Source organism: Meleagris gallopavo, chromosome 12, assembly GCF_905368555.1.
Source record: "Meleagris gallopavo chromosome 12, MGAL_WU_HG_1.1, whole genome shotgun sequence".
Taxonomy (NCBI): Eukaryota; Metazoa; Chordata; class Aves; order Galliformes; family Phasianidae; genus Meleagris; species Meleagris gallopavo.
Genome location: NC_139415.1, coordinates 12,599,506 through 12,611,167, shown reverse-complemented (window position 1 = coordinate 12,611,167; position 11,662 = coordinate 12,599,506). Strand labels below are relative to the sequence as shown.

General features: G+C 47.8%; 2 protein-coding genes across 2 annotated transcripts; one reads left to right on the top strand and one right to left on the bottom strand.

Annotated features, from left to right (window-relative positions):
* Positions 1–5,273: 5,273 nt before the first annotated feature.
* On the bottom strand, positions 5,274–7,780 carry MRPL46 (mitochondrial ribosomal protein L46). The gene is made up of 4 exons (XM_019619285.2): positions 7,562–7,780; positions 7,111–7,306; positions 6,379–6,552; positions 5,274–5,721 (listed from the first exon to the last, which is right to left on the bottom strand). Exons 1-4 carry the CDS (start codon positions 7,778–7,780, stop codon positions 5,471–5,473), a joined length of 840 nt encoding a protein of 279 aa, XP_019474830.2. The 3' UTR covers positions 5,274–5,470.
* On the top strand, positions 7,767–11,292 carry MRPS11 (mitochondrial ribosomal protein S11). Its single transcript, XM_085234446.1, has 6 exons — positions 7,767–7,898; positions 8,005–8,097; positions 8,217–8,306; positions 8,855–8,984; positions 10,412–10,477; positions 10,936–11,292. Exons 1-6 carry the CDS (start codon positions 7,846–7,848, stop codon positions 11,041–11,043), a joined length of 540 nt encoding a protein of 179 aa, XP_085090572.1. The 5' UTR covers positions 7,767–7,845; the 3' UTR covers positions 11,044–11,292.
* Positions 11,293–11,662: the final 370 nt, after the last annotated feature.

Here is an 11,662-nt window from a genome sequence, read left to right as displayed (position 1 = left end):
CATAATTACTTTGATAGATGAGAGAGCGCAGAAAGCTGGCATGCAGCATGAGGAGGCAGCAGCCTGCCCCTGGGTGCAAGCCTTTACCTGTGAAATCTTGCAAGCTCTGTCTCTTTTAATTATGAGATGGGATGACCACAGTAGCTGTGTAAGTGGCCGGCTCCTTCTAGCACTCTTCTTGCTTCTGGAGGGAGCTTTGATGAGGCCACGAGTCCTGAACCCACTGCAAAAAGGCTTTATTGCCTTGCCTGGATTTTGAAGAAGCTTTACATCAGCGTTGCTCAAAGTCCCTTCATATTTCAATCAAGAAATATGTGTCTCAATCGAGAAATGCTTGTGTCTCCAAGCATTGCCTATGAAGTCCTGCCAAAGGATTGTATAACACCCCACAATCTGCTGTGGAAATGCAGTCTCAACAGAGAAGCTGTATCCAGAACAACCTGAAGGGCTTCCTGCTGCCAGTATTTTGTGCTTACCTCACAAATCCCACAAAAAGCAAACCTGGGCCTTGATGTTGAGGTCTGAGTATTAACAGCAAAGTTTCTGGAGCAATTTTACCAACTTTCAGTTTCCCAGTAGCTCTCCTCCTTTTATACCAGTCTTTACCTTTGCAAAGATTCACGTGAGTGCAGCACTCTGCCTGTGCCACTCGGTGTTCATCCAGAAATGGGAGGGAAAATGCATCATTGAAACAGAAAGATGAGACATAACCCAACCACATCACTGGTGACCTATCTCAACCAGACCTCCCACACCATTTTCTGGTGGACCTCCCGGATGACCTGAGCAGAGCATCCCATGATGTTTTCCATGCAGGCTTATGCACAGCGCACAGAAACCCTGAGAACTGATGAAAAACTCCTTCCCAAGAGACAGACCCATTCCAAGACACATGGAAGCTTAGACAGAACAAGAGCAGGTGGAACCACAGAAGATTTCTCATCCTATGGGACAAAACATGGGGTGAGCCCAGAAGCTGGTACAGCCTCATTCACCTAAGGCAGCCTATCCCTTGCCCCTGCAGGAAGGGCCACACAGGGCAGCTTCCCCTGTTCTAACTAACTCTGAGTTGTGTTTGGGAGCAATAGCATCTCTCCTCATTCAGATTTTCAGAGAGCAGGAAGCAGTGTAGCCTGTGGCTCCGGCAGCCTCTCCTGGCTCTGAATGCATTTATCTTCCAAATATTGAGGTATCTTAGTTGCTTGGAGCCAGAAAGGAGGAGAAAAAAAAAATAAGCTTCCTATTACATGAGAAAGCATGCAGTTCTGAACAGCTTGGTGTTGCTGTATCACAAAACATGCAAAGGTGGTGCTGCTTAGAGGCCACCAATTCCCAAAACTCCTGCTGACAGGGCAGGATATCAGCTAAGGGAGGTATTTTGTAGGGGAAACAGCAGAAATCCGTTCCTGTGAAGTTGAGAAGTGGTTTTATTAGGACTTGTTATCTCTCCATTGCTGGAGGGGACAGCTAGCATCCAATTTGTCACAAAGAAAACCTTCACCTCTCTCTTCTAACACGGTGACTGAAGCAGTAAGTTCGACGGAGGAGTTTCAGACTGCAATTGATACTTACATTTATTTCTGCTTCTGGAGGTTTTTGCAATGGCTGCTACAGTGCACTGCACCAGGGAAAGGTCCTCCAGATAGATATGCATCTTTCTTCTTTGAGGGCAGAATGATCTGACTTTTGTGTACTGCCCTCACGAACAGGAGTGTTCTGTGCAGAAAATGGCTTTGAAGAGCAGAAAGTCTCTGCAGTCTGTCAGCACTCTGCAGCTTTCTCCCCAGGCTCTGCAATGTGGAGAAGATAATGCTCAAATAATGGCCTTGGCGGCTGCAGTACCAATCTCACATTGGACTTCTCAGCTGAGCTCCACACGGCTGCTCTCAAAGTGAGGAGTCGCAGGAGGCCCTTTCCAAAACACAGCTCTCTGACACACACTTCACAGGAGAGCTCTTCAATTGATCTGACAGTGCCTTGCACTAGAGAGCTACAGCAAACCTGGTGCATTTCCAGCTATCTGCTGCTGCTGCTTCACATTCTGATGGAGAGAGCTCATGAGGAGGCAAAGCCAAAGTGAGAAAAACCTTTGAGGCTCTGGGTGCAAACAAGCACCAAACTTCCCAAACAAACAGGCAAATACTTGCACAGTTCTCTCTCACATTTGCAAGGTGAGCTTCATGTGTTTTGCTCAGCATAACTCATATGCCTCCCCTGCTCTTTGTGCTGGGCTGCATTCAAGGCAGCTCTCTCCTAGCCACAACTTGAGAGGTTTCTTCTGCTCCAGCAGAGAGAGTGGCTCTCTCAGGAAAGGTCCCAAGGTGCTGTGCTGGCCTTTCAATTGATAATGGTTAAAATAGATCAGCTACCTGACCAGACTTCTGCAGCTTCACAAGGAGTACGTGTAAGTTTGCACAGAGTGAAAAATTAACTTGTAGCCCCAGATTTCTGAAACTGCCATTGTGATCTGCTACAGGACCTTTGGGAGTAGAAAGAATATGCAAAAAACATCCTCTCCCCTAGGAAATCTCCATGGTATGCTGCCTCCCCCCTCACAGAGGCCAACGGGAAGGGCAACGCACAGAACAAGAAGTGAGCAAAAGCACCCAAACGAGGGGATCTGGGATTGTTTGCAGCAACTAACTGAGGGTTTTAAACAGAATAAACTGCAGGGAGAAAAAATAAAAACAAAAGGCTATGTTCCTATGTAGATTGGGAGCAGGAATTCTTGTTTTAGATGCTGAGGAAGCAACAATTTGAACTTTGAGAGGAGACTTGGTTTCCTGTGTACCTGCTGCCTAGAAAAACAAAGACCTGATTCTGAGGAAAAAAGAAATAAAATTTAAAGAGCTGTTAATTCTGACCTGTCCTTGCTAGAGGGAGCTACACCTCTCAGTACAGACAGTGCTCAGAGACTCATTGCTTGAGCAAGTCAGGAAATAAGAATTGTCCAGGTTCAAGATGAGTAAACTTCCCGTACAGCCTTTTCTCTCTTTTGTGCACCTAGCTTTGAGATAAAAAAAAATGCACTGATTAAATACCATCTTATATACTTTGAAAGTCTTACGCCACACCACAAAACCTGCCTTTGGCATGGGAAGTGAAGAAGAGAACTTGGCAAGGAGCTCAACCGAGCCTGCACCCACAGAGCTCTGCTCAGAAGCTGCATTCTACAGAGCTAGCAATAGCTTAAAATGGGGGCAGAGCCCAGGGCTGCCTGCATCCATTGCCCCAGGCTACTAGAGATTCCAGGGACACAGCCTGAGGGGAAAGACTCTCCTCACCCTTCCACAGGAGCTTTAAGTCTCAGAGAAGGCAGTGCCAACCTCCAGATAGTGGCCAAAAAATCTAGTTTTGTAGGCAAGTATTCTACTCTGCATCTACCTCCTCTTTGTAAACGGTCTCCACTGCAAACAGCCTCCTTTGTCAGGTCTGTAAGGGTGTTTCAAGAAACCAAGTTTTGTTTATAGTTTATGACAAGCTGCAGCTCTCAGCTGCCCAGCATTAGAAAACAAGGCTACTGAGCTACTCCCAACCCCAATGGCTCATGGAGTGATTAAGAACAGCTTTAATTTGAGGTCTGCAGCTCTCAAAGGATTGATGAAATATATATAGCAATCTCCAGCTCCACCTCTGGAAGCCAAACACTTTCCAGATGATTAACGACACCCATTTCCTTCCTCTCCCTGCCACCAAAGAAGGCAGATTCCCTGCAAAGTCTAGCCAGTGGTGGGCTCACATTCTAAGTGTAATGTGAAGGAAAGTGCAGCAATGATAGTGGAGTAGCAAAGTCTTCGGTTGCAGGAAGTGAGGACGTGCTCAAATGCAGCAGCCATGGAGCAAAGGGGAAAAAAAAAATCTGCTTACCCTTGGAAGGCCTCAGGTATGCAGGAGTCTCCAGCAGGATCCCCTTGCCTCCACTGCCAACCCTCAAATGAGATCTGGGAAGGGGTGGATCCTGGTTCTACCTCTTCTGTTTACTCAGATGCATTGCATTGCATACACCTGAATTCCCCTGGGTTGGTCCTGCCTTCCCACCAGGTGCTCAATCATTTTTTCAAGCTCTAACTTAGCATTTCCACTACGCTAACAGTAACACAACCAGAAAAAGCACTTCAAGAAACAGAACCAGACCCAGAGAGATGAGACTGTGCCATATAAGCATAGGATAGCCCTTCTAATAAAGACATTGGAGGAATAGATTCAGGCTACCTGACACAGACTCAGCTGGGCTGGGTTAGCAGTGCTGCCCTAGCACACTGGGAACAGGAGCTGAGAATCAAAGTCACCTTTGAGGCTGCTCACAGGAAGTAGGAACACTAGAGCTGCCTTCCCTCTGCAAGCAAAAGTTAGCCTTTCAGCCCAGAAAGAACTGCTGATCAAATAGTTCTCCCCTTCACTGTTACCAGTTTCAGGCCCAAAGGGACTGTGGCATAGGTAGGAAAGTAGCAGTCATCTAAAGAGCTACTGCCTATTTCTCATGCATCTTTCCACTCAAGGTCCCTCTAGGGCCAGATGGAGCTACAACATGGACTGAATGTAACAAAGCACTGGACAACGCAGCTTCCAGCTCCCCAGAAACATGTGTTGCCCAGCCCTGTGAGCCCTTACTTGCTGCCTGTGATCCAGTACTAGCAGTCTTGTTTCTGGCTAGAGGAACTTAAATCCATGGGTGACACCGTAAGGAAATCTCAGCAAGCAGGGTCAATGAACTGCTTACCTCTGGAGAAGCCAGAGAGTTCCACAGGATCACACAAGGAGCTCAGCCAACGTGTCCAGAGAGATCAAAGCGTTACTGGAAATGCTGGTGGAGCTGCCTCAGGCCTGCAAAGCTAATCCTTGGATAAACAACTGACTGCTGCTCTGCTGCACAGAGCAATGTGCGTATCCTCCCCAGAGCAACATAACAACCCTAAAGAAAACTACAGTTTCAGAGGCTGGAATGATGCCAAAGAACATCACTCCCCTGTCAGGTCCCCCATTATCTAGCTGGCTAATCCCCCTCTTACACCTAAGAACATCATCTGCCAGCTGGAAACAAATGTAACTATGCAGCACTGCTCTTAGTTAAGAGCACTTGCCAGAGATGAGCATTGGTCATTGCTTAGAAGAAACCATTTGAGCTCCAGACCACAACACGAGTCTGGTGAGGAGCCTCCTGGGTACCACAGCCCCAGGGAACCACGTGCTTGGGAGAGGATCAGATCACAACACACATTTCCAGAAAAGGTGGAGGAGGATTCAACAAGAGCAAAGAACTCCCTGAGGAGAGCTTTACTTGGGAGTATAAAGTTTTAATATTTATTTAATACAGGCCTGATGAAGAGAACTGGGAAATAAGGCAAAGGCAATTTATCCTCCAGAGTCCTGCTTAACATCCCATTCACACAGACCACGCAAAGCAGCAGCTGTGCTCCTCCCCAGAGTCACATTCCACATCTTCCCCATCTGCCTGAGCACAGCCTATCACTTATAAGTCCAGAAGGAATCGATTGATTTTTTTCAGGTATTCCGACTTCAAGTAATCTCCCAGCTCATCCTTCGTAACCCACAGATAATCTTTCTTCAGCTCTGCCTGGGACAAATCACTGCTTTGGAGGAAGGCTTTGTAGAAGAATACTTTGGCTCCCACGTTATCCTCAGTCCTGATGGCCCTGGGGAATTTATACTTGTAAATCCCATATGGTGCATTCCCCAGGATTTTGGCTTGAATGTGATCGCCTGCAAGACCCCAGCAAAGAAAACAGAAAGCAAAACATAAGACACAGAGCAATAGTAATTGCACTTTCATAGTAACAGACACACAGCATATGACTTTATATCTGGTTCAGACTGTTCCCTCTTCTTAGCAGAAATACTGCCAACTTTAAGTCTCTTCTCATGAAAAAGCGACTTGTCTGGAGCTCAGCAATTCCTTGCAGAACAAGGGAGAGAGCATCACACTGCCAACGCACATCAAAAAGCAAGGAAATGCAGGTTTGCTATCACCCATCTGCCACAAAAAGTTGATACAGGGCAACAAGACCGAAAGAGAAGCTGCACACTTAGCGCAACCATTCAGGGGACATCTAGTGAAGCTCAAACATCAGACTGCAAGAGCTTCGCACTGCAGCTGCTGGCAGCCAAAAATCCCAGCCCCTTGCCTGCTGGCTCTGACAGCCCCTCACAATGCAGTACAGCTGAACACAGGATCACAGCTCTTGCCAGAAACCCCATCGCATTGGGTATATCTCTATGCCACGAAGTACCTCTTCCCAGCAGATGGGAGGCGATTTTGCTACAGATGGTGAATATCCCTCAGGTAGGGCAAGGGAAAAAAAAAAAAACAACAAGTAGGACAAAGAGGAGCGAGAGACAGGCACACAACAGACTACATACCTAAAAACGTAGTCATGGCTCGCTCAACTGTGCTTCGCAGAGTCTCTCCAGGCTGCCATTCCGCTTGAGGCAGGAGCCACAGCTCTTGGTTACCAATTTTCTGTTTCACCAGCAACATCAGGTTACTGTCCAGCTTTCTGTTCAATGATGTTCGATCGTTTTTTTTATCAGCCTCTGCCAAAAACCAACACATGCTGGAAATAAAGTCTCCTGGCCACAGTGGAATCACTATGATTCATCACCTCTCTTTATCTTATGTCCTTCCAACAACACAGACACACAGATATCTGAAACAAGACAAGAATCTAGCCAGAGTTACTCTCGGACACTCTGAAAACCAATGCAGGATTCAGAAAAACACTACTGCCAAAGCACACTCTACCTAGTCCATTTTCAAGGGAATTTGTGGCAAGAAGCTTGGATCTCCAGCTTCTGAAAAGAAAAAAATAGTAAGAGCAACAAGAAACCATGGGAACCAAGGTTTCTCCTATGTGGAAACAATCACCGTTTTACCTACTTTACTCTCATAAGGTTGTATGAACACATGCATCTTCACAACACTAATTCCACTGTCAGATGATTGATTTCTCATGTGTTGACCACACTGCCACAGCATCAAGAATGAAAAAAAAAAAACCCTCAAAAAATGCCTTCCTCCATCAAACAGCCCTCAGCTGTGCCTGGCAGAGGACTGGGGTGTTCCCCACCAGGGCACAACACTTCCATAGGTACCTGTAACCCGCGGGGCTGGGCTGAACTGCAGCAGCTTCTGTTCCCACTTCTCCTCCAGGTCCTGAGCCATAACAACCGTTCTGCCCAGCTCTTCATCGTCATCATCATGCAAGCCTTCCTTCCTCCTTCTGAGCTGCTCCTCCTCCTCCAGCTTGCGGATTTCGTGGTCAGAGTAGTGGCTTTTCTCCAGCTCTATCTGTAAGGGCATCATAAAGACCACTCGGCCACCAGCACAATCATTGATCATTAAGGTTGGAAAAGAGCTCCAAGATCACCCAGACCAACCCTACCGTGCCCGCTAACTACAGTGCCACATCTCCCATCCTCAAACACCTCCAGGATGGTGTCTGATTGCAGTGAGAGACCCAAAACCGAACGCAAGACTCGAGGTGCCTCCAGCGGACCCCTCAGCCCCAGGGCAGCCATTTTCCTTCGGGCAGCACCCCGCTACCTGCTCCATGAGGGCCGCCATCTCCTCTTCCTCCTTCCGGAGGGGCTGCGTGATGCGAGGCAGCCTCAGCAGGCACAGAGCCCCGAAGAGCTTCCACGGCCGGGGAACAGCAGCGGGAGGAGCGGTACTCAAGCTCCGGCCGCACCCCGCAGCCCACCACACGCGCGCCGCCATCGCGCTCCGGCGGAAGCCGCAGAGCCGCGAACTGGGCGCCGCCATCTTTCCTCCCAGCTCCCGTCGTGCCTCGCGCGGAGGGGGAACGCCGCTGTCGGGACGGGGCCGCCATGCACGCCGTGCTGACGGTCGCCCGGCAACGACTACTTGGCGCGGCCTGCGGGTGAGCGGAGGGGCGGAATGTCGGCGTCCGGGGCTCCTCGGTGCCCGGTGGGCACGGGGTGAGCTCCGAGCGCCGCTCACGCCCTCGCTTCCCGTTCTTCCCGCAGCGCCGGCCTAGGCCGCGGCGTGCACGCAGGCGTGCGGAGGCTGCAGGAGCTGGCGGAGAAAGGGGCCGAGAGCCTGGGCGGCACCGAGCTGAGGTGAGCCGGCCGGCGTCGGCTTCGCACGGGGATACGGGGCTCCTGGCGTCCCTCCGTCCCTTCTTTCCTTCCCCGGGTGGAAAGAGCCGGTGTCTGATAACTGTCGTCTTGCTCCTCAGCCCCTTAATCCTGCAGAGGAACTCCATGAGGTGGGATGGAAAGACGTATGAAGAGATCCCGGTAGCTCACATCAAAGCCACGTACAACAAGTGAGCAGACAGCTTCTCCCGTTCTGTGCAATGAGGGTTTGTAATGCTCTTCAAGCTTTGCATTTCAAATGAAAAAAAAAAAAACAGGGAAGTTCATGATACAGAATGTAGACCTGAGCTGCCCATAGAGCCGTGGGTGCCCCATTCCCTGTGGGTGGGCCCTGGGCAGCCTGAGCTGACGGGGGCACCCACCCCCAGCAGGGGATTGGGGCCGTGTGGGCTTTTAGGTCCTTTCTAACCCAAACCGTTTTGTGATTCTATGAAATAGAAGAGGTACAATGCTTACTGTGAGAAGAGTGTGTGAAAGGGTTAGCTGTATCTTTGGGACAGTCAGTAGGAACAGGCTGTCCACAAAGGTTCTGCCATCTCGGATTCTCCACTGTAACCCCGAAGTTCATTGCTGGGAGGTCCATGTGAGTAGAATTGATGTGCCTTGAAAGAGTTCATATGGCTTTGAGAAGGGAGCAGGTTATGTGGCGGAGCTATGCATTACGAGAGTAAAATCCTCTTCGAGCTTCTTTCTTTCTTTTGTCCCTCTCTTGCTGTAGTACCCACATCCAAGTGGTCAGCTTTGACAACAGGCCGTTTGCCCGTACATCCTGTGGCACTGAAGGCTTTCAGAATGCCAAGAAGGCAACTGCAATTGCGGCACAGACAGCTGGCATAGCGGCAGCAACGGTGAGTCTGCACTGGCCGTTGTCACTTTCCTGCATCCCCCTGCTACCTGGGTCCATAAGGGACAAGTGCAGTAGCTTCATTTATCTTCAGGAGAATAGAGCAGAAGACATTTTGCTTCTTGTTCATGTTGCTATCCCTTGCTCATGAGTAGCACTGCAGACTTCTGCTCATTAACACTCAAGCAGCACACTGGCATTTGCTGACAGCAAGCATCTTCACACTGGCAAAGTGTGTTTGAAACATCAGATAAAAATGCTCAGAAAGTGAGGTTAGCTGTACAAGCGCTGACTGTAACTTGTAGCCTATCATTTCCTAGCTTGTTTCATAGCTCTTTCATTGAAAGGGAACATACCTCAGTCATTTTAGAAATATAAGCTCCTGACTCAGCAGCAGTTTAAATTCGTGCTGTAGGGAATTGAGAAGTGGCTGTAATTACTGGCTGAACTTTTTATATTTGTTCTCTGCCACAGGAGAAATGAGCTTCTGCCAGCAGTTCCAGTCAGAGAAGGTGATGTCCATGTAGATGTAATTTCCAGATGCATACAATTTAATGTAAAAAAACCTATGTAGGTGTCCAGGTGACAGGAAAAAATGAGGCTGGCTGTGTTACAGTTCTCATTACAGCAAAATAAGGCAAGGTTAAACTGAAAATCCTCATCCTAAATTACGTGAAACCTTTCATGTCAGAGGTGTTCTGTGCCACTGCTGGCCAACAGCTTATTATGGTTGATTCAGGGGAATATAAGAACACTTTCACTATTAGTCTTCGCTCATTGGAGCCTCATAAAAGCTGCATAACAGTGGTTGGCCAGATTTGTTCCTATTCCTGTTAAAGTTTGTAGTAGATTAATCGCACCTGAACAGAGAAACTGAGACCCAGAGGAGCTCCACTTGGTGGCAGCACTGCTCTGCTTTACAGCAGGTGTTTTTCATTTTCAATTTGCAAGCCCCTAGAATTTTTACACTGTTGCTGTGGACTCCTGCACAGTGAATATAAAGCTTGACTGCTTTTCTCATTTACTCTCTAGAAGGAATCCACTGATCACAAGATAAAAGTCACTGTATTAGATAAGGGAAAACAGCTTTGAGATGCTCCTTGTTAGTCAGGTATCCATGGATATGTCATTTTCTGTCCTGTCTTTAGGTCATGGATAGTTTGATCTCAGACACTTCCTCTGTATGCAGAGTTGACAGCTTAACACAAGTTTCCTTCAAACTGCCACTGTTTATCCAGGGCTCCTTTTCTGCTGGCGTCTGGTTCTGTGCAGTAATCACCATCTATCTTCTCCATATCCATTCCCACCTACTTTTTATTTTTACTTAAAGAATACTATGATAGTAGGTCAAAAGGGAATGAAGGACTCCAGGGGAGGCAGAACAGTGGCCAATTTGTCTAAGAGAATACTGACCAGCTCTTCCTTTCTCAGAAGGCACGCGGAAAGGGTGTACTGCATGTACGAGTCATGGTGAAAGGACTGGGGCCAGGACGCAAAGTAGGTGTCAGTTTCCTGTCATATTTTTTTCTTTCTCAGACATCATCCACGTTGTCTTTTTTTTTTTTTTTTAATTGAGGCTGGTCTCATGACAGTACCGATTAATTTGGTTTATTTTTCTGAAGGTGACACAAAGAATTCATCACTGAATTGCCTAGTGAAGAAAACGTAGAATAATAAAAATTTCAGAATCTTTTACTTTGGAGACAGAATAAAAGCTGTATTTGTTTTCTTGCCACTTAAGCACCAAAGCTGATGGGAATTCTGATGAAAGGAGTGGAGAGAGAGGTTTAAAATGTTCCCTCTGATATTAATACTTTAAGATAATTCCAAAGTAGAACTAGTGAGCCAAGCTGATTTTCACAGGGGACCAATCTTTTTGCCCCTCAGCTTTTTCCCTTTTCTGCTCTGCAATGTGTTGATAACAGCATATCATCTGCTGTCTCGCTCTGTTCCAGGCTGCCATCAAGGGGCTGACTATGGGAGGTTTGGAGGTCATCTCCATCACCGACAACACCCCGGTTCCACACAACGGCTGCCGCCCACGGAAAGCCAGGCGGATGTGAGAAGGGAATGGAAGAGACACTGCATTCAATATTAGCTCGTATAACAGGGACTAGGTTGTGTCACATTCTGGAAAGCCATCCTCCCTGGAATTTTTTGATGAGAGAGGGTTTAAGAAGACCATCCTGGGCCTTAGAAGCCCAAGGGGTAGAAGAAGCCTAGTAGTAAATGCAGGAGTACATGTAGTTCCTTAGTGGGAAGCCTCTTGTGTGTAAAGTTTGTTGATTAAAATGTTGGTCTTTTGACAGTCATTCCTGCTGTGTCTCTAGAAGTATTTTGGGTTATTATTGCCTCTCAGCTGCTCTTTTCCTCTTTCCACAGTATGTGGCTCTTGTCTAGCCTTCAGTGCTATTACTGTTCTTGTTAGGTAGAAGGGGGAACATCAGGTATGTACTAAATCAGATCTCCTTCCAGTCTTCTGTAGTAAACAACTGCATGGGGTCACTTCATCTTCCTTCTCTCTTTCTCTTACTGCACACATTTGGAAACTAGGCATGGGGTAACGCTTTTCCACCTGGCTTGCAGAGCTTATTGTGGTGTGCATGAAGCGACTCTCACCATTCGCACAGCGTGGAGCAGCACAGTCAGATTCCATTACTGTCAAAGGTCTGCTGTGGTGCT

Bases quoted from the DNA above. Each gene is read 5' to 3' on its own strand.
- MRPL46 (XM_019619285.2), bottom strand. From the start codon at position 7,780: ATGGCGGCGCCCAGTTCGCGGCTCTGCGGCTTCCGCCGGAGCGCGATG. The intron at 6,553-7,110 runs GTACCTATGGAA...GGTTTTTGGCAG, and splicing joins CCCAGCCCCGCGGGTTACAG to AGGCTGATAAAAAAAACGAT. The intron at 5,722-6,378 runs GTATGTAGTCTG...GGGGTCTTGCAG, and splicing joins AGCCATGACTACGTTTTTAG to GCGATCACATTCAAGCCAAA.
- MRPS11 (XM_085234446.1), top strand. From the start codon at position 7,846: ATGCACGCCGTGCTGACGGTCGCCCGGCAACGACTACTTGGCGCGGCC. The intron at 8,098-8,216 runs GTGAGCCGGCCG...CTTGCTCCTCAG, and splicing joins CTGGGCGGCACCGAGCTGAG to CCCCTTAATCCTGCAGAGGA. The intron at 8,307-8,854 runs GTGAGCAGACAG...CTCTTGCTGTAG, and splicing joins ATCAAAGCCACGTACAACAA to TACCCACATCCAAGTGGTCA.